Genomic DNA, 23,417 nt, shown 5'->3' on the forward strand with positions numbered 1-23,417 from the left:
GTATAGCCCTTTTTACACGCAAGCATGTCACAGAGGGCTTCACATGTGCCCATAGAACTGACCCTCAACCAACCTAAACCCTCAACCTTTCAATGCTCAGTGTGTCACTGATGCTGTTGTCAAGTCAACTGATGTGTAACATCCTGAAATATCTTTACCAATTAAAGAAGACTTAAGCAGAGCATTAAAAGGTAGTCAATATTACTAAGAGCTCACATTGTTGCCATCATTTAGGATTATTTACACAGACCCTTGTGCCCAGCCCAGTACCATCATGTACACATCCACAAAGTAATGTTGACACAGATTACTTAATGTAAAAAAAAGTAAAATGACAAATTACTCACTTAAAATGGACCAATGTGAAATTATTAGAAAACAATGCAACAATAAAGTTGTCTTGTTCTTTTCCAATCATCTCACCAGAGCATCATCCTGCTTCTATTTATCAAAAGATGATTTTGTTACACAGCGCTTTTAATAGGCCCATTACAGTAAGTGAGAGTTACATAGTAGTGAGGGATTGCTATGGTATTACACTAGATGGATGATAGATTAGATATATAATAGATAGATAGACGGACAGACAGACAGACAAACGGACAGAGCCAAGGCGATACCAAAAGGGGACGTGAAAAAACTGCCGACTACTGATGGTTCAGAGAGAATCACGACACAGGACATCCTACACAAACTCGTTACTGTAAATAGTCAAGCTACTTTAAAGTGTCCTTTCATAGCGACGCTGTCTATAATAGTGGCCACCATTTTTTCACTGGACTACTTGATTAAATGGCAAACAGCAAAACCACGTCATGGTCAATTGTGGAGGTGCAGATGTTCATCTGTCTTGCTGATGAAAGGATGCTATGAGAGTGGTGTGTGTCGAGATCAAGACAACGTCACAGCATGCATTTCATGCAGTGTCGCTATGACGACCAACTACGTTGAGGGGGCACAGTAGTGCAGTGGAAAACGAAGCAGCTTGTGGAGTTGAGTCAAGTTAAGTCTAGCCAGTACCATGTAGCTGGAAAGAGTAGATGACAGATAGATCGATTAATGAATGGATGGATGGGTGGATGGAGGAATGGATGCATAGGTAGATAGATAGACAGATCAGATAGATATAGATAAAGATACATACATACATACATACATACATACATACATACATACATACATACATACATACATACATACATACATACATACATACATACATACATACATACATACATACATACATACATACATACATACATACATACATACATACATACATACATACATACATACATATATACATACATACATACATACATACATACATACATACATACATACATACATACATACATACATACATACATACAGACAGACAGACAGACATTGAGAAAGAGAGAGAGACAGAGAGAAGAGAAAGATATCACTTGGCATTTAGGTGCCCTTGTGTCCACAGATGGTCTGAATAAGAAGCAATGCTCACACTTCTAAGTCGGCCATGTGTTGTACATCAAGATTCAATTTGCTCTTCCTGTCGTCATCATGTCACCATGGATACCCCAGCACAGCTGCTCTCCCTATTCTTCCCTGTCAAAAACATGGGCTTGTGCCACACAGATATCCATGCCAGTGCTACCAGGCGTTTATCTCTGTCCTCATCTAGTCTCCCTTTTTTCCCTCAATTTTTTATTACACCAACCTATTAAGGAAATGATAACATGAGAAAAATATGTCATTGTTTGTGTTAATTCCACATGGAATTTGACTTAGACCTTTTAGTTCAGTTCTTCTGTTGGTCTACCCTTGTCTCTGAAATCATGTGCGATTGGTCAAATAGATAGTGACAAAAAACAATGACTTACAAAAGCACCTAACTGGCTGAAGATGGAAAGTTCACAGCAGCCAATTATACTGCTTGAATGATGATCTAGGAAATGCTAAATGGGTTACAGATCATTTTGAATGTGTTAGGGCTGAGATTTGGGATTTGATTTGTAAAACCATCACCAAAGAGTTGTGTATCTTGATATGTAGCCCACAGTGTGTGGACATGCACATTGCTAAGAAAGAAACACATGGTCCTCTGGGACCCAGGTGGACTTCTATCTGAATTGCTGGATCTAAAGGTGCCATGTGAATAGTACACAGAAGTGCATTGACAAGACCACTGATTGAACCTACTCCGTGGATATAAAATTGTACAATTCACTCAGATGGTAAAATGGAGTGTAATCGGTTTTCTCTCATTGCTTCTTCCCTTTTTTTTTCTTTTTCTACCTTCCACTTCCGTTGTCCTTCTGTCTCACCTATTATTTATATTTGGTCGTATTTTTGGCTCGCTGTTGTCATAGAAATGGTTGGAATTACCATTAGATTCTTAGTCTGCAGCCAGACTTTACACACCGGGGGGCAGATAACTGAGCGTGTGAGAGAGAGAGAGAGAGAGAGAGAGAGAGAGAGAGAGACAGAGAGAGAGAGACAGAGAGAGAGAGAGAGAGAGAGAGAGAGACAGAGAGAGAGAGAGAGAGAGAGAGAGAGAGAGAGAGAGACAGAGAGAGAGAGAGAGAGAGAGAGAGAGAGAGAGAGAGAGAGAGAGAGAGAGAGAGACAGACAGACAGAGAGAGAGAGAGAGAGAGATGGGGAATGTGTGGGACACTGAGGGCACAGACCACTCTATAGAAAAGGAAATCATTTTCATAGTGGCTCTAAATGCCTTACACAAAATAATGCCTTTTTTTCAATAAATACAAATAATGAAATATAATGAAACGACTAATAAAAGAATACAGTTTGTGTTGTATGAGGCAGTAGAATGATCCATTCAACATGAATAGACAGCTTGTGCCTTTCTTCTTATTACAGTGGTTATAGATCATGTTTCTCTTCTAATGTTGAGGGTTGTGTGTCATGACCTCTTGACTACATTACAAAGTGTGTCATGTGGAGTTTGTCTGATGTTTAAACACCTGATATTCAGATTTCATATATTATTCCTCATGATGACAGCATGACCAAATGTGTACATTTCCCGAACCTCAGAAGGACTGGAAATTCTGCAGTGGAGTGACAGTTTCCATAGTATTGCATAAGATGAGATGATAAATATAGCTCACACTAGTGACCATTAGGGCACCAAGGGAACCCCATCCCTGTGGAGAAAGCAGGCAGGGTACAGGGATAAGCTACATCCTAGATACATCCTAGATAAACACAAAACAGTAAACAAGTCAAACCTAATGAAGTACATACAGCACCTAACATATCAAAGTGCCATCAGCGAGATACACTAAAAAATCCAAAGGTTAAATGAAATTGGGCGGATTATCAAAAAGGTTTTCATATCTGTGGTACAGTGAGAAATTTCCCAGTACATGCTTCCATTTTATGTGGACCAAAAGCAACAAAAGTTGAAGTGTTATACTGTAGCAACCCTGTGTTGGAAAATGATAAATGCAATATAACACAATGTGTTTGGCATCCATTGGGGCTCTACAAAGAACAAAACCTAAACTAAATTATTTAGTTCAGCTCAGCTATGAAAATAGTAACTAAAGCCTTGGGCAGCCAGTTAGTGACCTAAATGCAAGTTATTGGAGTATCTGCAATTCTTTATTTCGGTATGGAATTACATTAAATAAAATAAACTTTTATCCTCTCTCTTTCCCCATTTCTTTAAGAAGGTACTGAACTTACGTTGACCTTACTGCTATCCCTCCAATGATTGAGGGGAGGGGGGGGGGGGTATGGGCTGAATACCAGGCTGACACAGACGGGAAGGGCAGACACTGGTTTCTGCGCACTACACTTTTCTCTGTACTACTGTTACACATGGTGCCTCTTGGTTCCACATCACTGTGGCTCTTGGGGTTGTTATTGCTCCTTGCCCAGTAACAGAATGTCCAGTGATTCTGCTCGGAATGCTTGGTCATTCCTGTCAGTGCAGCAGCTTATATTGCCAGAGCCCTGCATTGTTACTGATATCTTCATATTTTTGAAGGCTGTGTATCTGGTCATTCATGTCATGGATAACCACACTTACATACAGATGTTCCTCATTTAATTTGAGAGTTCTTGTGTTGCGGCAAGATGCGAAATGATGAAAGCTGTTTTGTGATGGGTGTATTATAAAGGTTTACCTCAGGGGGCAATGGAAAGCTAAAAATGTGAGACTGACATAAAGGCCTATGTTTTCCAAACTGACCGACCTGACTGATCCCTGTTCCCGTCTTTGAGACCGTGAACTGGGCAAGAAATAAGAAAATCTACAAAGATCTTGCTTAGAATGAAACACATTACTTTCAAACTGATTTGCATTCTTAATGTTAGATTCTTAAGATTATAGACAATAAGACCTACAGTGACCTCCTATCTTTGAAGCGAATGAGTCCTTTAATTTTCATGAAACACATCACGAATTACATAACACATCAAATAATTTTGAGCAAAAACAATGTTCCGAGCTAGCTTTCCACCTGACTGGCAGCTGAGACAGCAAACGGGTTCTTGAGGCTTTTTTTCTTCTCATGAAAAATGAGGTGCTTTTGGGTTGTTGTACCAGGCAGTTTTATGGAGAAGAAGAAGAATAATACTAACAGTATGTTTATGGCAGAGGAATTCCAGTAATACTAACAGTATGTTTATGGCAGGGGAACCCCAGTAATACTAACAGTATGTTTATGGCAGAGGAACCCCAGTAATACTAACAGTATGTTTATGGCAGAGGAACCCCAGTAATACTAACAGTATGTTTATCGCAGAGGAACCCCAGTAATAATAACAGTATGTTTATGGCAGAGGAACCCCAGTAATACTAACAGTATGTTTATGGCAGAGGAACCCCAGTAATACTAACAGTATGTTTATGGCAGAGGAACCCCAGTAATACTAACAGTATGTTTATGGCAGAGGAACCCCAGTAATACTAACAGTATGTTTATGGCAGAGGAACCCCAGTAATACTAACAGTATGTTTATGGCAGAGGAACCCCAGTAATACTAACAGTATGTTTATGGCAGAGGAACCCCAGTAATAATAACAGTATGTTTATGGCAGAGGAACCCCAGTAATGCTAACAGTATGTTTATGGCAGAGGAACCCCAGTAATGCTAACAGTATGTTTATGGCAGAGGAACCCCAGTAATACTAACAGTATGTTTATGGCAGAGGAACCCCAGTAATACTAACAATAGCAAAGCACTGAAGAAAGGAATAATCCTGTGCACACCAAATTTGGATTAAAATGGAAACTTCATAACGTGCAGAGTAAATCTCAGATTCCAGTAAGGGAACAGTTGGGTGCCCTGAGAGAGGCTTTAGTCATAATCCCACGATAATACTTAACCAAAAGAATCACTAAGACATAAAGCACAAAGATGTATCTGTGTGCACTAGAAGATAATCATGTACGTGTAATCATGTCTAAACAAACAAACATGACAACAGATTATTGTATTTATCTGACCAAAGCAACATCATTTTCTGTCTGATGTCTATTTCTCAGGATGTAATATCAAAAGGGTTGAGATGATTTGTTGACATTAAGTGGGCAGGGAGTGGAAGCGGTTTACTCTGTAGTACTATAGGATGCAGATGGGCATGTGGAAAGTATTTCTTACTTTCTCTCTCTCTCTCTCTCTCTCTTTCTCTCTCTCTCTCTCTCTCTCTCTCTCTCTCTCTCTCTCTCTCTCTCTCTCTCTCTCTCTCTCTCTCTCTCTCACTCTCGGCTAATGCTTTAGCACTCACATACACAAAAACGCTATAGACATACAGATGCTTTGGAGTCCTGGGGCACAGTGAGTATAGCTTATTCTTATCTTGTTATTCATATAGTTTCTTGTTCACTAAATTTCAGCGTTTGCTTACTGAATTGTAGGGGTGCAGCATGTGTTTTTGGCCCTTTCCATATCTTCAGGCATCACAAACATCTAGGAGTCTGGTGAAACCTGACTGAGGACTGATCAGCTAGATCAGAATCAACGCCACCTGTGAGAGTAGACAAGCAATTTGAAACACTTGCTTGAATTTTAAACTTTAAATTAAAGGTGTTGATAAGGGAAACATTTCATATGTAGAATTCATTTCATTTCATTTTTTATGTTTTCAGTGTCATATTTGATAGCCATGCGTTTCTTTTTTGACTCATTTTTTAGCCAAAGGTTTAACATTAAATAAAAGCAATCTCTGGTCTAGTCAAAGTAGGAAAAATACATAAAAAATACCTGATTAGGCTTTTTAAGCTTTAATTCCACAACATAGGGTAGAGAATATCTCATAGAATATCTAGAAATGTACCAAGAAAAAAGCACAGCAAAATAAACATTTAGGTAAATGTTATCGAAAGTACAGCATTAAAAACATTAAAGAACTGGAATAATATCGTCTGGTGGATGTTGAAAGTACTGTCAAGTGACCATTTGAGTTGGCTGCAACTGTATATGTCCTCCAATGTCGCTGACAAGTATTTGCTTTTAATTATGTGTGGTGTGTATCCATGAATGACTGAGCTTTAAACATTAACCAATCGTGTACTTGATTTTGGGTTGTAGTGTTGCCCCTTTTTAAGATGATCATGTGGGCATGATGTCAATTGTTTTTCTTCTCAGTTTTCAGCTAAACTAGCTCCAGGCACACAGGGCAAGACCCTTTAAATTCCTCAACCACCCCCCCCTCCCCACCCACCACCTCATCCCTCCATCATCCATCTGCCATTCCCATATAAAGCTGTGGCATTGGGAATATAACATCTGGAGGGAAGCAGCTAAATCCTTGTAGTGGGGTCAGTCGGGTCTGTGTTCACCCTGGCTGCTGTGACTGCACAAAGGCTTTATTTCCCCTCCATTCATCTGCTTTAATGGATGGATGGATTTGTGGCTGCAAAGACTATTGAATTGCACACTTTCGGAAATGCACCATGCGCAGATTCAAGCATGCGCACACTTACACAAATGTACACAACTGTCTGTACAAGCAAGCATGGAAAGACATGCATCCACTCAAACATGCCTTTCCACTGGCATGCCCATACACACTATATGCACTTTCTGGATTTCATTTTTTGTTCTGAAAATAGTTCTGAAATCGTATGTTCGTATAATATGCTCTACGCATGCCTTATCTTAATCAACAGTGTCATTTCAAGAATACAGCCTTTTAATGTATCCATGGTTTTAGGATGTACATTTGCAGCCCTGGCTTCTGCTTCACACCAGGGAACCTGAACATCTGAAGGTTGCCAGTCACATTCAGGCTGTAAATATATGCACATTCCTTAGATTGTTAAATATATGTACTACAGGTACATGTTGCTTCAAGTAGGCCTATGACTATATTTTCTTCAAATTGAGGATGCAGATTGATGCATCCACTGTGATGGACCTGTCGCTCCACCCGATGACGAGAGCAACGATTAATGTCCTGGTTTCCAAATACTTTTAAGACCTATATGAGGGACAAGGTTGACCTGTTCCTAACCAGTGAGGTCTTTGGGATTGACATTCACACAGGAAGCAATAAGACTGACATAAAAACGAATGCCCGGGAACCAATGACAACATTCAGTAATAAAAGATCAATTATCGCTTTCCCTTAAACCTCAGTAGAAATCTTGCCTAGCACCCCCACGATTCTTCACGTATAATCTGAATATGTGTTTCCTGCTGTGTTGCAGTCGTGATGAGTGACAGAGAGATGGTTCGTGTCCCTTCGTCATCCCAGCAGGGTCATCACACTGCCCTCCACAGGGCTGCTAAGGTGGCCAACAGTGAGGCCCTTGCTGCTCTCATTAAGGGGGGCTGCGCTCTGGATCTACAAGACCGGGTGAGTGCCCATCAGAAACAGAAGTGGCTAAATTGTAATTCAAATGAAATGTAAAACCCAATCATGCACTTGAAGTGCACTTGATTTAGGTAATGCAGTACAGTCGATTGTCAAATTACAAATCTCCACAATGCAAGCTACTGTATTGTCACATAACAAAGATTTGGTTCAATCTTTCTGCCAGGACGGCAACACGGCACTACATGAGGTTTCCTGGCACGGTTTCTCTCAGTGTGTCAAGCTATTGGTCAAAGCTGGAGCCAATATTCACGCTAGAAACAAGGTATTAAACCATACAAATTGTCAAATTGTCAAAACATATTTTCCTTCTAAAAGTCACGTCTTGCTCCCTCCAACACACAACCACTTTACACTTCACGGCCTATAAATGTGACTTTCCGGGTGGTATACACAGACCTGCCAACTGTCACGGTTTCGCCGTGTGACACACGCATTTCAACCATTTCTCACGCTCTCACGCCACACCTTGTGTATCTCATGCTGAAAAGACAACGCCAAACGAGTAGCCAAGCTAACGTTGTAAACAGTAACGGATGACGCAAAGGTTTTTTGAAAAGTTGGCAGCCCTGTATACATCTTTGGAATCTACAAACTTTCCTGAATACAAATCGGTTAAATCACTCAGATATCTTTATCACAACTGAAGTTACATAATTTTAAAGTTGACCTGCGTCAAAAAGTGATAAGGTAGAAAACTGCATTCAAAGATTCCACTCCGTTTCATTCTAATTCTATTGTGATGCAAGGCAAACACCAACCATAGACATACACCAACACTCTACTCGAACACTCAAATAGATAGTCAATCTGTTTACATTAATAACTTCTCAGTAAGTTATTTTAAGTTTGTGAAATATATTGTTATATATACAGCCTGACTCATGTAATATATATATATATATATATATATATATATATATATATATATATAATATTATATATACATATATATAGCCTATATAATATTATATATATAATATATATATATATATAATATAATATATATATATATATATATATATATATCGACGGGTTCTTGCAGACCGCCACACATATTTCCACTTCAATTTCTGCTGTGAAAAAACAAGCTCTACATCTCAAAAGATGATCATTAGCACATGCAACTTTTTGTGGACCAACCGACCAACCTAGCTACCAAGTTGGAGCAAAAAATCGAATTACTAAGTAAAGCTCAAAGTAACACATTGTGCATTAGCATTAGGTACCATAACCATTCAAACTAATGGGATTTGCTTATTCAACAATGTTCTCTTTGAGGCAGGGAACATTCCTCTCCACCTGGCATGTCAGAACGCACATGCACAAAGTACTCGAATTCTGCTACTGGGGGGGTCCAGACCAGACACCAAGAACAACGTAGGTCTTCTACGGTTCCCAACCCTGGCCCTGAGGGACCCCCTGTCCTGCATGTTTTAGATGTTTCCCTGCTCCAACACACCTGATTCAAATGAATGGGTCGTTATCCAGCTCTGCAGAAGCCTTTTAACGACCATTCATTTGAATCAGGTGTGTTGGAGTAGGGAAACATCTAAAACATGCAGGACAGGGGTCCCAAGCACCAGGGTTGGGAACCACTATTCTACATAATGAAATATCACATCTCTGATATTCACTTAGCCTGTACGTTTTTCCAGACAAACCAAAAACTGAATGTAATTTGTAATCCCTTATAAATTATTCTTGTACACGCTTCCGAGTTTACTGGCAAAGATGATGACATAATTGAAGTCTTTCAATCCATTATTTACTGTAATATGACCTCTGAATTTTGGTTTAAGGTGGGTGACACCTGTTTACACGTGGCAGCACGCTACAACCACCTGGCCATAGCGAAAATTCTCCTGGGTGCCTTATGCTCTGTGACAGAGAAAAATCAGGTGGGCTACAAAATGGTATGCACTGGAAAGTGTTTGTACTAAGCCATCACATAGCCCGCTAAAAAGGCATGGGATGGGAGCCTGCAACAGCCATTAATTCCCTTTTTTCAAGACAATTAAGCTCGTTGTAGGCTACACAAATATTAAAATGGCTTTGTGCCAAAAATCTGAACAGTGGATTTTGGGGAATTTTCAACTCATGAACAGGATAATAGATTGATAAATGTGAGGGTTATTCACTCAGTTTAGAATGTATTACTAGATCCAAAGAAAATAAAGTGAATTACTGTAACCTGTCTTTGGTGCATGAAATCAGTGGGCAACCAGGAACAATCGAGACTTTCAAATGACCTTGATCTTGCCTGCAGGTAGGGGACACAGCTCTCCATGTTGCTGCTGCTTTGAACCACAAGAACACTGTTCAGCTTTTACTGGAAGCTGGCACAGACGGCAATGTTAGAAATAATGTAAGTAGGCCTATTCCCTCTTCAGTCCAAAATAATCCTAAAAGTGATCAGTGATCATGAAGTTTTGTTACCTAAGGAATAGTACTGGCTGCCTAAGCAATAACGTGGAAATGTGATGACGCTACGATAATTTACAAAGAAAGCACTAGTATTATGCGTTTGTTGGATGTTGCTTACAGGCAGGCAAAACTGCGCTGGACAAGGCCAGAGACCAGAACCATAGAGAAGTAACTCTCCTACTGGCAAGAGCTCCTCAGGTTAGTATCACAAAGGACCCCCTTGGACATCAGCAATTATTACAGTAACCTATCAGTGAGCTGTCACATATCAAAATAGTTGTGAAGGTTTTTTTAATATATTTTTTTTAATTCTACAGAGGGCCCTTAAAACTTAATCACACAATTTGAAATACTCTAAGAACTGTGCACTTCTGATGCTTGATGCTCTCTACTTACTGTGTGCACCATTTGTATGTTGCTTTGGATAAACACACCTGCTTGATGACAGAAAATAAATCTAAGATTGTGGGACCCAGGAAAAAACAAAACAATCTTAGTGCGATACCTACTAAATGAAACAGTTCTACTATTGCACGGTATGGTCGAACTTGGGAGAATTGAAGAAGGTGTTTTTGATAGGTTGTGTATTGATGTGTGTGGCTGTGGCTGTGTTTAATTTTGTAAAACATAATTTCTATGAACTACAAAGCTCTCTTATCCAAGAACGTTTTTCCAAACAGTGTCTGAATATCTTCTTTAGACCTATTTTGTACCTTCCCCATGCATCTTATGCAAGGTAGGACAAGTGATCTGTAGCTTGCTGTGGTTCCACCTGCTATGTAACGGTGGTGTCCAGGTTCACCGCTTCACAAGAGGGAGAACAGTGAGGAAGAGGAGGGACGGGTTGAAGGCTGAACGCAGAACCCAGTCTGCCACCCGTGTCGAAATACTACCAAAGAAGGTACCAAGAAATAACATTTGACTTTCTTACGTTTTTACGCTTATTGTCATGTGATTAATGTCAGGGAAAGCCTGAACAATTCTGTAAATATGTATAAAAATACATGGACACACAAAAGTCACCCAATGTCTCTGCCCCCCATGTGCGTTGATTGACCAGGATAGTGGATCCTTGGCTGAGGACTCTCACAGTAGTGAATGTGTGGTCAGCACAGCGGTGATCAAATCGGGTCTTCATCCACTCCAGCATTACCACAAAGCCTCTGCAGGCCCGGGTAGTCCTCACGGCAGACGGAGACGGAGGAAGCATCTTAGAGAACCGGTGGGTGTTGATCCAGACATCCAGGTCATCTAACAAACTATCCCCACACCCTATCCAATGAAGCCTTTTGGTGTTTGTGAAGTCTTTGGAGGTTCTAAGAATGTCTGAAAAACTCCATTGCCCTAAAAATAGTTTTTTGTTGTATCTCAATAGACGGTGTTTCTTCAACAATATATTTGACATGCGCTGGTATAAAGGTCCACATGTGGCAGTCTTCAAATTGCAAATTGTAGGGGTCAGATGGCTGAGCGGTTAGGGAATCAGGTTATTAATCAGAAGGTTGCTGATTTGATTCCCGGCCCTACAAAATGAAGTTGTGTCCTTGGGCAAGGCACTTCACCCTACTTGCCTCGGGGGAATGTCCCTGTACTTACTGTACGTCGCTCTAGATTAGAGCGTCTGCTAAATGACTAAATGTAAAAATAATTCGAAATTTGAAGAAAATATTATTTATTCAATTTTGGGGGCATGATGGGCTTCAGATTGATTAGCATCTAACCCCTCTCCCCGCCATACAACCAATCATTGTTTGTGTGGCTCTGCGGTTAACTAAACGCTTATAGATTTTGGAGCTGGTGCATGTGTACGTATGCGGCCAAAAGACCAGACTTTGAAGTGTATTCCTTGTTGGTTGAAGATAATGGGTTTCTAACATGTCATAAATAGGTACTTGAATGTTTTAGGTATCTTATGAGGGCTCTCCTAAGAGACGGGAGAACACACAAACACAAATCCACAGGTGGAATAAGTTGAGTCTCTTTGACGATGAAGCCCCCCCGCCTCCAGGTGCTACAGCCTATCAGCTGTATACACTCTACCGCGACAAGGACGGCAATATCCGACAGGTCAGTACACAAGGAAATTGAACCTGTAACAGTACATCATTTGATTTGATAAATTGACTATGGATCCACTCTACTTACCAAATGTAATGCACTTCAATCCGACTGCTTCTTGCCTGGCTTGGAAAGAATACAATTAAAATAATGTTGAAGATGTTTATGATGATATTGATTATGATGATGTCCCATGGTGATGATCAGGCCCCTGCTGAAGGTTGTCACTGTAAGCCCATGATCAAAAAGCTGGAGGTCCAGCTCAAGGCCACCAAAAAGGAAATGAGGTCACACATCCTGACGGTGCAGCAGCAGGTGGACTGCAGGCTGGGTAGGATGGACAGCCAGTGTAAACACCAAGTACGTCTAACACAGCAAAGCCTCTTACACTTGAAAATAGTGTATGTGTGTGTGTGTGTGTGTGTGTGGGGGGGGGGGTGTATGTATGTAAAAACAATCTCCAAAACTTGTCAACAGGTAAATGTTTAGCATCATGGATATTAAAAAAAATCAGCGTTTACTGTGAAGTTGTTTTGCATAATTGGTCTGTTCTCTGTTCACCAGATTCAAGTTCTAGACATGCTGATCCAAGAGAGAGTGGCGGCAGAAAGGATGGGTACCATGTTCAGGATGGACCAGAGGGCTGCTGGGAGGGTGGAGGCAGAGAGGAGACAGGTAGGAGGAGACAGGAGACATCTGGTTTTCAATGATTTATTATTATTTTCATTCTTGCAAACATATGGACAGTATGTTTGCATTTAAATATGTCTCATAATACATATTTCTGACACAGAAGAATGTTATGACATTTTAATATTATAATATTAATTTTTGGACTTCTCTCCTGTTAAACTGTGAGGCAAAAGTCAGACCAAAATGCTGTTAGAATTCCAACACAGACAATTTCAAAATGTTCACTCATCCACTCTTTGTCTTTCCATCACCCTCAAGCAGGTATCTGTGAGCCAAGAACTGAAGAGGTGGTGCATGACAAAGATCCACGATATTGATCGTCATGCACCAGGGGACCCACAGTATAACAAACTACTCACCTCGCCGTCCGTGGACCAATCACTGACTGACCAGGACCCAGAGTCCCTCCCCCTGCTCTCCGTCTTTTCTGGGGAGAGTAGCAGCTCATTGGCCACATACGTCAACCTGCTTCCATATCAATCTGGCTCCAACATTCATAATGCAACTGTCAGCCCTGATTCTGAAACAGTGTCAAGAAGCAAGTACTTTGAGCTGAAGCTAGACAGGTCACCAGGTTTGTAAAATGTTCAAAATAAAATTTCAGTTTCATAGTTTGTTGAAGTTTGTTCATGTTCAGTCGCTCTCCTCATCCCATCTTCCCATTCTAGACGACTACGAGAACACAGCTGTTCTCTCCCAGCATCACCTCCACCAGTCACGTCTCCTCCTGAGCGCCACTGACCCCCAGCGGTTGCATCAGGAATTGCACTACCCCATGGCGGGGGCTATTGTTGGGCAGAACGGGGAGGACTGTTCCAGCAGTGTCAGCAGCAGTCTGTCAGTTACCAGTGACTGGAACCGGGAACACCAGGGCCTTGAGCACCAGGGCTACAGCTGGCACCACAAGATGCACCTGAGGGACCCAATCAGGACCTGTGACATGGCAGCAGGGCCTCGAGCCAGGACCAGGACCCTGGAGTTCTTTGGAGATCGACAACCTGAACCCACTTTCAGCCAGGAGAGGAGTAATTTGCATGCTGTGGAGGTAAGCGGTATCATCTAGTTAAGTGCATTCTGTTTGGGGGATTTAGTTTTGGTAGTGTTGTTGGGTCTGGGAGAATGGAAGTGTCATCAAAACTTTAACACATCAAAATATGTTTACAAATAAATACAAAAATACATTCTAATTACATAGTTTCAAAATGACAGACACTTGCTGCCTCTGTGGGTGCAGGTGACCCAGCGTTTCTTTGAGACAGTGTCAACCCAGCTGGAGTGCTGGTATGAGAGGAAGCTCCAGGAGTCCAAGCACCAAGCCCACATCCAAGCACAGCAGGACAGGTCGCAGCTGATCCAACAAATCAACAGCCTGGAGGAGGAGCTCCAGCAGCTTAGGGCCAATAGCAGCTCAGAGAGTTGATGCCAACCTGGGCTAACCTTTGAACAGTTTCTACGGCAACAGTTTCCCCTGAGGGGGTGGGCGGGGGGGGGGGGGGGCTGGGGTTGACTAATTGAGTCCCAAAGGCAGCTCTCTCGTGCCCAAGCACATTTGGCAGCATGCATCAAATTAGATCCCTCGGTGCAGAATGGTATGGATCCGTAATGATCTGTCTATATCTTTAATGATTTCATGTCAGCCCCTCTCACCCACCCCCCCCTTTACTTTTGTCTCCGTTCTCTTGTATTGTCGCTCTCTCTTTGTCTCTCGCTCTCTCTGCGTAGTTCCCTGTTTAGAGGGCTTCATGAATTTCTATTGGCCAGCGTAGGAGGATTCCACTTCATACTATTTATTTGTCTCTGGAATGAATTTATTCTTTATTAAAAATTATTGTGAAATTTGGGAAGATATCAGTACATAATGTGACATTCCTTTTGGTTTTCATTTTGTTTTAATTTATGTTTTGCTGTACAAACTAAAACATCCAAGTAATGAGCTTTTGTCTAACTTTATTTATTCTGATTTTTTTAAAAATATATATTGTTTTATGATAAGTTACTATTATTGTTATTGGTAGTAATAGCAGCAGAAATTAATCAATTAAGATCGATTCATTGATTATATGGCATTTCACAATGGTGTATTGTAAGAACTGCATGCAAGAGGTTAAGTTAGCTATGAGGGTATGAACAGGTATCAGTGTGCTTGGAGTGAAGAGGAGGAGGTTGAGGAGGTTGTATTAGGGTTGTATGCGTCCTGTTGGACGCATCATGAAAATAAAACAGATAAAAATACAGTGAAATCCAAATGTCTGACCTTCAGTTTCCTGTCATTTCAAAACTTTCTGTCTTTAAGTCAAGCATAGCCGGTTGCTAATTAGTGCTAAAACAGAATGATTCAACTAAAATTAAATATGAAGATAAAAACATTGTTTTAATGAACAAGAGTTTAGTTAATAAACAAGAGTAGCAGTCAATCCGATCTCAACGTCATTCAATTCAAAAGAGGAACAAAATCAGTGTCCTATCAATCAGGGATTCATTAGATCACAGTGTGCTGGAGAAGTGGGATTGTAAACAAGGACATGGACAAGATAGAGAAGTAGTTCCCAGCCAATAGTTAAGCACTTGTTGAACCCCCAGTTATGTAACACGTGACCCTGGTGTGACATCTGGCATTTGCTGCCGCAGCTTCTGCAAGGGAAAATCAAATCAATCTCCTATTGACTTTGTCAGTGTGCGGTGGAAACCTAATTAAATGCCCTCAGGCTTAACTGGTTATTTTCTGCAAGCCAAGCCAACTCAAATCAACTGCTATTATGTACTATTACTGTTTACAATGTTTCTAAGTGGGTTTGAGGGCTGATTTGAAAGGAGCAGCTCCGCATCAAAGTATTTCCAGGGTATATGATCCTCAAATATCAACTTAATGCCCGTGTCAGTGGCTAAAATTGAATTCCACTTCACCCATGGAGAAGAAGAAGAGTTACAAATGAAAACATTTGTTTGTGAATGCCGCCAATTGTCGCTCATTCCCACTGTCTCCAAAATGTGCGTACGCACCGGTCAGAGTTTGCGTGGAGGACCTCACAATCTCCCGTCAAGTTTCTTTTTTATAAATCACAACCCGGTGATTAATCGAGATGGAGACTGGTTTATTCGATTACAGTGACAGAGTTTTAGAGATTTGGAGAATGCCTGTGCAAAGCTGAAAACTGAATACAGTGTACAAGTAGACTAGGCAGATGATTTGGAAAATCGTTTATGCAGGTCCATTTGAGGGTGGTCCGTATCCCAGAGAAGATGGAAGGCTTGGATCCGGTCAAGTTTCTGTCGGAGTTATGTACTGACCTTTTGAGGGTAGAGTTCTCCCCTATACTGATGAAACTGGACCACACGCACAGGCTGGGGAGAGCAAACTCCACAGGTGGAAATCATATCAGACCCTAAGCCTTCATTGTGCTTTTTCACTACTACCAGGATACCAAACACATCTTCGAGAAGAGAAGGGAGGATTTCACGTGCACAAGACTCCTCTCTACTTGACTTCTGTGTGTGCCTGGCCTGGAGACACAAAGCCCTCAACAATGTCAAAGCCAAACTATACATGAGGAATATTCACTTTGGGCTTTTTCACCCTGCTTGCCTGTAAGTGAATCCAGACAGACAAACTTTCTACTTTAACTCCTCTACTTCTACTTGGGAGTCTCATTTTATAAATAGGACAGGGTGTGCTGTTTGCTACCTACCTAGCCCAGGTCCCGATAAAGTTAGGAGATTTAACCAGGGGCTGGGTCTTGGAGGAAACTGAGGCTGTGGACCAGAGGCAGTGGGAGTACCAGTGAGTGCTCCAGGAGGTTACCTTTCCAATGGTCAATGTGGGGGTTGTGGGTCTGTAGCCAGGTGTACCAAGGCATTAATGGTGTTCAAGGGGCAGTCAGTGATATGGAAACACAAGGACTCTTAATGGTTACTAGACAAGAATATGTACAGGGGGCACAAGCAATCAGCAGGCCATTCAATCCCTTGGCATCTATTGGGGAGTCTCGAGGTTAAGTCTCAATTCCCCGCTGGCTCCTGAAACCACTCCCTGCTGCCACTCCTCAGACCTTTTAGTGCTGTCCACAGTTCCACCATCACTTTAAGTTTTACTCAGCGCCAAGTTTGGGCAATGACCACTTATTTATTACCTCCATTTTGGGCTCTCAGACTTTCATTTGAGAAGTCATCAGTGAGATGTGGAACTGGTTCTTCATCATTCTGTGCTCGACTCAGTTTGATCCAGCTAAAAGTTGTTCACAAAGCCCACTTCAATAAATCTAAACTGTATGAAATTGACCCTCATTCTGCCTTAGATTTTTTGTGTATTCTCGATGTTATTACAGTTTACAGCCTTGCCCTTTCCTGGCAATTTTCTGGGTGCCAATAGAGCCCCTTTTATTTCCAACAAGGTTGAAATGAATGCTTTCACAACACTTCTAGCCAAGCAAAGAAACCCTCTTAACCTGGAAATTGTCCACTTCACCTCCACTATTGGCCTAGCTGCAAGATGTGATGTTGATTTGGCGCCTCGAAAATACAAAGTTTAACTTAGAGGGTCTCGAGCGCTTAAGGAAAAGTGTCTACCTTTGTTTCTTGTTTGAATGGTTTATTTGTTCTCCCTCTGGACTGATTGCCTATGATCACGACATTATCGACCTGCAGCAGGCCCCTGACCCACAGTAGGCACTCTCAACCCAATGGCCCTATGTATCTTGCTCACTCCGTTTAAACCTGGAAATTCAGTAACTTAGTAAAAAAATCAAAATAATGGTGACCTGTAAACTCAAAATGTCATTTGTTTGCTCATGCTTTTCCCCAATAATTATTTTTCAAACAAAGATCCAGGGTCGTCGTGAACGTAATGAATGAAGAGTAGCTACCCTCGAAATATTAAAGAACTAAGGAGGCTTTACTTTTGTTCTCACACCCACACACATGGCACATCACTGACATTCCAAAGTAACAATAACCCTCAATGCCACAAACTATGACATCGTACGTGACTCATTGAACCACTATCTGCCTTTATAGATTCTACATTAGATTAATCAGATATGATGGCTAGTTGTACTTACATAATATGGTTTCTCCGTTTTCAACATCTGTACTCTCCCTCCCGATTGGAAGGCACACTCTTATGTATACAAGTTGTCATGGGAGGACATTATGAGAAAGAAAAGCAATATTCTCCTCTTCCAGGGAGTGGGGTATTGATGGGCATTCAGCCATGTTGGCATTGTGGGTACATGGAAAGGGGGTTGGACAGGGCTGAACAATAGCCTGGCAAGATGTGCCATGGGGCATTGTCCCGTTGGTGACAGATCAATGGTCACATCCTGTGAACCATGCATGCAACGACACGAGAGTGTACTCGCACTGAGCGGCAGACATCTGAACAGGAGACAGCAATGTGTGTTTGGGACTGGTGCAAAAAGGCAACACAATCTCCCAGCTTTTCCATGGGCTAACCAATTTGAGTCAAAGGTGATTTGGGGGATGGTTTTGTTAAGGTAATAATGCTTTTTTACATCTCCAGTGGACTGTAGCCATACCATTGACATGTAAGTGTAGTTTTTATTTTTCATTTGAAATTGCAACATTGCATGGCTTACATGATGTAGTGACACGTAATATAAAATCCATTTGAACATATTAGACAATTCTAACGCAAACTGCACAAAGCAGTCATGAACACATCTCACTCAAATGACAAATTAATCCAATAGTGAGTGCATTGTTAATAAAAAAATATGGAAACTAAAACAAAACAACAGACAGCATGAAGGCCTCCTTAGCTTCTGGCTTTATATGCTAAAAATAAGAGAGAGCATTTTAAATAAGATGCTCATAATCAGACAAGAAATGTGTTGTTATAAAGAGTGTCGAAATATAATGAATTTTTCCGGGATTTGTTTCTCTGTCCAGCCCAGGGGCATGTGGCAGTAAGAGTTGAAGCAGAGAGAAAGCCATTGTGCAAACAGCCTCTGCCTGTGACCATGGGTGACTGGAACCTGCTGGGGAGCATCCTCGAGGAGGTCCATATCCACTCCACCATCGTGGGCAAGATATGGCTCACCATCCTCTTCATCTTCCGCATGCTGGTCCTGGGGGTGGCCGCCGAGGACGTTTGGGATGACGAGCAGGCCGAGTTTGTCTGCAACACCGATCAACCAGGCTGCAAGACGGTGTGCTACGACCAAGCCTTTCCCATCTCTCTCATCCGCTTCTGGGTCCTGCAAGTCATCTTCGTGTCCGCACCATCTCTGGTCTACATGGGCCACGCCCTCTACCGCATCCGTGCCCTGGAGAAGGAACGCCATAGGCGGAAGGCCCAGCTAAGGGATGAGCTCGGGGAGACGGAGGTGGCGTTGGACGAGCACAAGCGCGTCGAGAAGGAGCTGAAGAGGCTGGAGGAGCACAGGAGGGTGAAGAAGGCTCCGCTGAGAGGGTCTCTGCTCAGAACGTACATCATGCATATCTTAACGCGCTCGGTGGTGGAGGTGGGCTTCATTATGGGCCAGTATATCCTCTACGGTGTCCGCCTGGAGCCACTGCACAAATGCGAGAGGTTCCCTTGCCCCAACAGTGTGGACTGCTACGTCTCCAGGCCGACGGAGAAGACGGTGTTCATGGTCTTCATGTTTGTCATTGCCGCGGTTTCTCTGTTCCTCAACGTCATGGAGATCTCCTACCTGGGCATGAAGAAGATTAAGCAGACATTGAATGGGCAGAACTATGTCGACGAGGACAGTTTGATCTACAAGCCCAAGAAGAAAGCCACCATACAGCAACTCTGTGTGATGAGGAACCTCTCACCTCACAACGGGCCGCCAACGCAGACGATCTTCAAAGTGATTCCCGAGGAGGAACTCGACCCCCCTCCACACTATAACGCTGGGCCCAAAGCTAACCATGAAGAGCCAAGGCACAACAGCGTGGCACAGACCGGCCACTATCTCACCAACTGTGTCAACATTCAGCCAAGACAGCAGCAACGCCGGCCCAACCAAGACTGCACATTTCAGGATGTGGAGCCCCCCCCCACCACTATCATCACAAACTTAAACAACCACCACCCTCCAACCTGGGTTGGAGTACCAGCAGCAGGGGAAACTGGGCCAAAAATGAAGATCCACGAAGACCACCACCAGCAGGAGTACTATCAGCGTAACCACATGGAGCCACCCGTGATCAACACCATGATCCACAGACCCAGTCTGGCTATCAGGGACCTGGAAGAGGAGGAGAGGAGGGCATCCATGGCCAGCGATTACCTCTTCCCCAACCCCAGGAAAGCCAGCTTCATGGCCAGAATGCCCTCAGACAGCATGTCCACCATCAGTGGCTCCAGCAGCCCCTCAATGCGAAGTTCCGATGAGTCCGAGCTGGGGTCCTTGGGGAAGGGAGACATGCCCATGATGCCCCCTCCTGGAGGGAGAAGAATGTCGATGGCAAGTAGAGCTGAGAGACAGGCAGCCTCTGACCTGATTGTTTAGATAAGCCCCTCATTACATTGTGACTGGTGACAAGCATGTTAGTTGTATACAAAGAGTAAGGAGAAAAAAAGAAATAAAACCAGACCAATCAACTAAACATTTTATAAGGGTGGGTGGTATTGGCATTTAGCAATGAAATGGACTGCATTGGTTTTCTTTTTGCAAATACAGATTTTTACCTCAGGGTTGCAGTTAAGGTTTAAGCTTATCATAGTAACTAAGAACCCACGACCAAGCAGGATCGAATGTTAAAGGTTGGGGTTACCGTATGTAAATTGCCCAAAAAAGCTCTAGTTAAAAACTAAATATATTAATGCAGTTTTGCTAATGGTATTTGCTAATGACTAACTTGATACTGTTATCTGTCTCTTTCAGAGTGTATTTTTGGACATCTCTTCCATCATGAAAAAGTGAAATGGAAAACCAAACCCCAACTGAACATGATAGAAGAATCACTCACTGGTGGTGCCACGGTGAACAATAGATATCAATGACACAACATGCTCATTTGATTGATCTCTCTCTCCATGCCCCACTGGGCAAAAAAACAGTCAAGCATCACAAGCCTTTAGGCTTCAGGCTAGGGAGGTACTGATTCTGCTGTTGTATCTTTCAAATGAAGGCACCTTATAACGCCCACAATCTAAAAACGAGGTAAAAAAAGGATCACGCACATCAAGTGAACATTTTTACCTGTCATTTTCATGATATAGAATGAATGTTAGTGATGGAAGAACATGAATAGTGACATTTCTGGGGACTTTTTTACATCCTCATTTGGAGCATAGACTTTTATAAACTGATATACCACACTTTTTATAAGTCAAAGATGCTTACTGGGAGAGGAGAAATGGTTACGGTACGAAAAAACTGGTTGTTTGTAATGAATAAAATTATGTTTGTACTACATTAAAATCAAATGTTCCTTTAAAAAAATTACATTGGTTAATTATAAAAAGAAAACGTAAAAAAAACATCACTTTGTTAATACTTAGACCCAAAATGTGTTCTCTTAATCAAAAATCCCTCAAAAATTATTGGCACATGCTATTGTTTTTATTTCATAAACAGAAACTGCCTTGACAAAAAAGTTTTTTAATCTTTCCAAACATTTTGCATATCAAATTAACCAAAAACACAAGTTCCACAATATTTACAGTAATTATAACAAACTCAGGCAATTTGAACATTCAAAGATAAAAAGGAACCCCAAAATAGCTGATTCTGCAAATAAGAGTCAACTTGTAGGTACTTAAAAGACACGTAAAAACTGGCTCACCAAAATCTACAAATACAATAATAACCACTGTCCATGTAAAAAAGAGAAACACCACCACATACGACTTATGCCTATGATACAGTCCTTACCCAAAAGAAGAGGTATGCTGAATTGTACAGGTAGATAAGTGTGAGAGTCCATAATAATCATGTGAGGCTTACAACCTCTGCATACACTCCTTCTGGGATTCAACCAATCCTGCACTGCAGAACACACTGGAGAATAATAACTGGCTGTGAAGTTTTGAGAAAAGTGAGCTTGGCTTCGGTTAAACAAGTGCACATCGTCAGAGAAGTTACATACAAAAATGTATAGTATTTCTTGTGGCACTGATGTGTGTTGTCTGCAGTGAGGGTTATAACATGTGCATTTTCAATTGGCTAACCTTCAGTTCCCTTTCTTGTTTGGCCTCAATAAGCTAACCTCTAAGGCAAGAATTGGAGCTGCACTTGTCAAATGAGTAAATTGTTACATATTCACTCACAATGTTCAATAAAAAAGAAACAAATGAAAAGAAAATCCTGAAGTCGTCAATCCAAATGAAGTCTCGTCATGAAAAAACTCCACTAACATGTAAAACAGAATTTTGTAAACATACATCTCCTAAGTTAAAAGTTATAATTTAATCTAGACATTGTGATTTATAAAAACACGAAAGGACATGTCTAAATCCAACTGTCAGTTTATAAACAACAAACTTCACAAACCACAAAATCAATACCAGGTAAGGGCCTAACACTGTTTCTGAACAAGACCCCTCAAAACATCCTAAAAATAAATACATTAAGAGTTTCATATTTACTTATCCAATTTGATTAAAAACAGGTGTTCAGTATATATATATTCAGTGTACTCAGAGTAGAGGTATTCTGTGGAGTTGTTTTATTGGTTTAATTGTGGGGAGGAGTAAATGGTGTTAAAATGATTTAAAAGCTGGATTTCAAACTAAGTTTACATGGTTCTCAAAATGTGTCACTTAAGTTCCAAGTCCACATGTGCCAACCATGAAGCATGTGTCAGACTTAAACAGAACACTTTTTAAAGAAAAAGCAACTATGGGATCAAATATCTTGTTTTTGTGTGTGTTGTTTTTACACAGAATTGGACAGTAAGAATTATGGAGAATACTTAGAGGATACATTTCCTATTCTTACTTTTTACGTGCAGTATATACATCAAAAGGGGTTAAAATATCTACGAAATACAGCATACTACTTTTCACAACATGTAAGAATGAATTTGTGGCTCAAATAAGAGCATTATGATTGAGTTAAGTGTTTGCTTGTTTTTGACACCATTTACTAGTAAAGTACTAAGGAGTTCTATTTCAAAGGATTTTTAAGTGCCAACATCAAAGCATTAAGTTTTACTAAAAATGTATTTGCCACCTCTTGGAGGTAAAGGGCAGTGCTGTTTTGTCATCTCCATTTCCCGATTTAGCCCATTTGGTCTTTCTTTCCCAAATCTTACCACAGATGTGTAGAAGGCCAAAATGGAATGTACAGAAATAAAAAATGTTCTTGGGGAAAGAACAAGAGAAGTGAAATGAAAGAAACTTTGCATATTGATACCCTATCTGTCTGCTGTACAGAACTGTCTTGAACAATTTTGTAACAAAGTAACTTTGGTAACATTTTATTTTACAGTC

General features: G+C 41.3%; 2 protein-coding genes across 2 annotated transcripts; both read left to right on the forward strand.

Annotated features, from left to right (window-relative positions):
* Nucleotides 1-7,675: 7,675 nt before the first annotated feature.
* ankrd6a (ankyrin repeat domain 6a) lies at nt 7,676-14,435 on the forward strand. Its single transcript, XM_084683165.1, has 14 exons — nt 7,676-7,819; nt 8,004-8,102; nt 9,119-9,217; nt 9,640-9,738; nt 10,107-10,205; nt 10,385-10,462; nt 11,061-11,165; nt 11,325-11,486; nt 12,170-12,331; nt 12,530-12,682; nt 12,887-12,997; nt 13,274-13,589; nt 13,684-14,060; nt 14,250-14,435. Exons 1-14 carry the CDS (start codon nt 7,676-7,678, stop codon nt 14,433-14,435), a joined length of 2,190 nt encoding a protein of 729 aa, XP_084539291.1.
* A 4,555-nt stretch (nt 14,436-18,990) lies between these two features.
* Nucleotides 18,991-20,904, forward strand: LOC146299578 (gap junction Cx32.7 protein-like). The gene is made up of 2 exons (XM_084674189.1): nt 18,991-20,445; nt 20,866-20,904. The coding sequence occupies exons 1-2, from the start codon at nt 18,991-18,993 to the stop codon at nt 20,902-20,904; spliced, it is 1,494 nt and encodes a 497-aa protein (XP_084530315.1).
* Nucleotides 20,905-23,417: the final 2,513 nt, after the last annotated feature.

The sequence above is a fragment of the Hypomesus nipponensis genome, chromosome 3 (assembly GCF_054491055.1).
Source record: "Hypomesus nipponensis isolate SF chromosome 3, ASM5449105v1, whole genome shotgun sequence".
NCBI lineage: Eukaryota > Metazoa > Chordata > Actinopteri > Osmeriformes > Osmeridae > Hypomesus > Hypomesus nipponensis.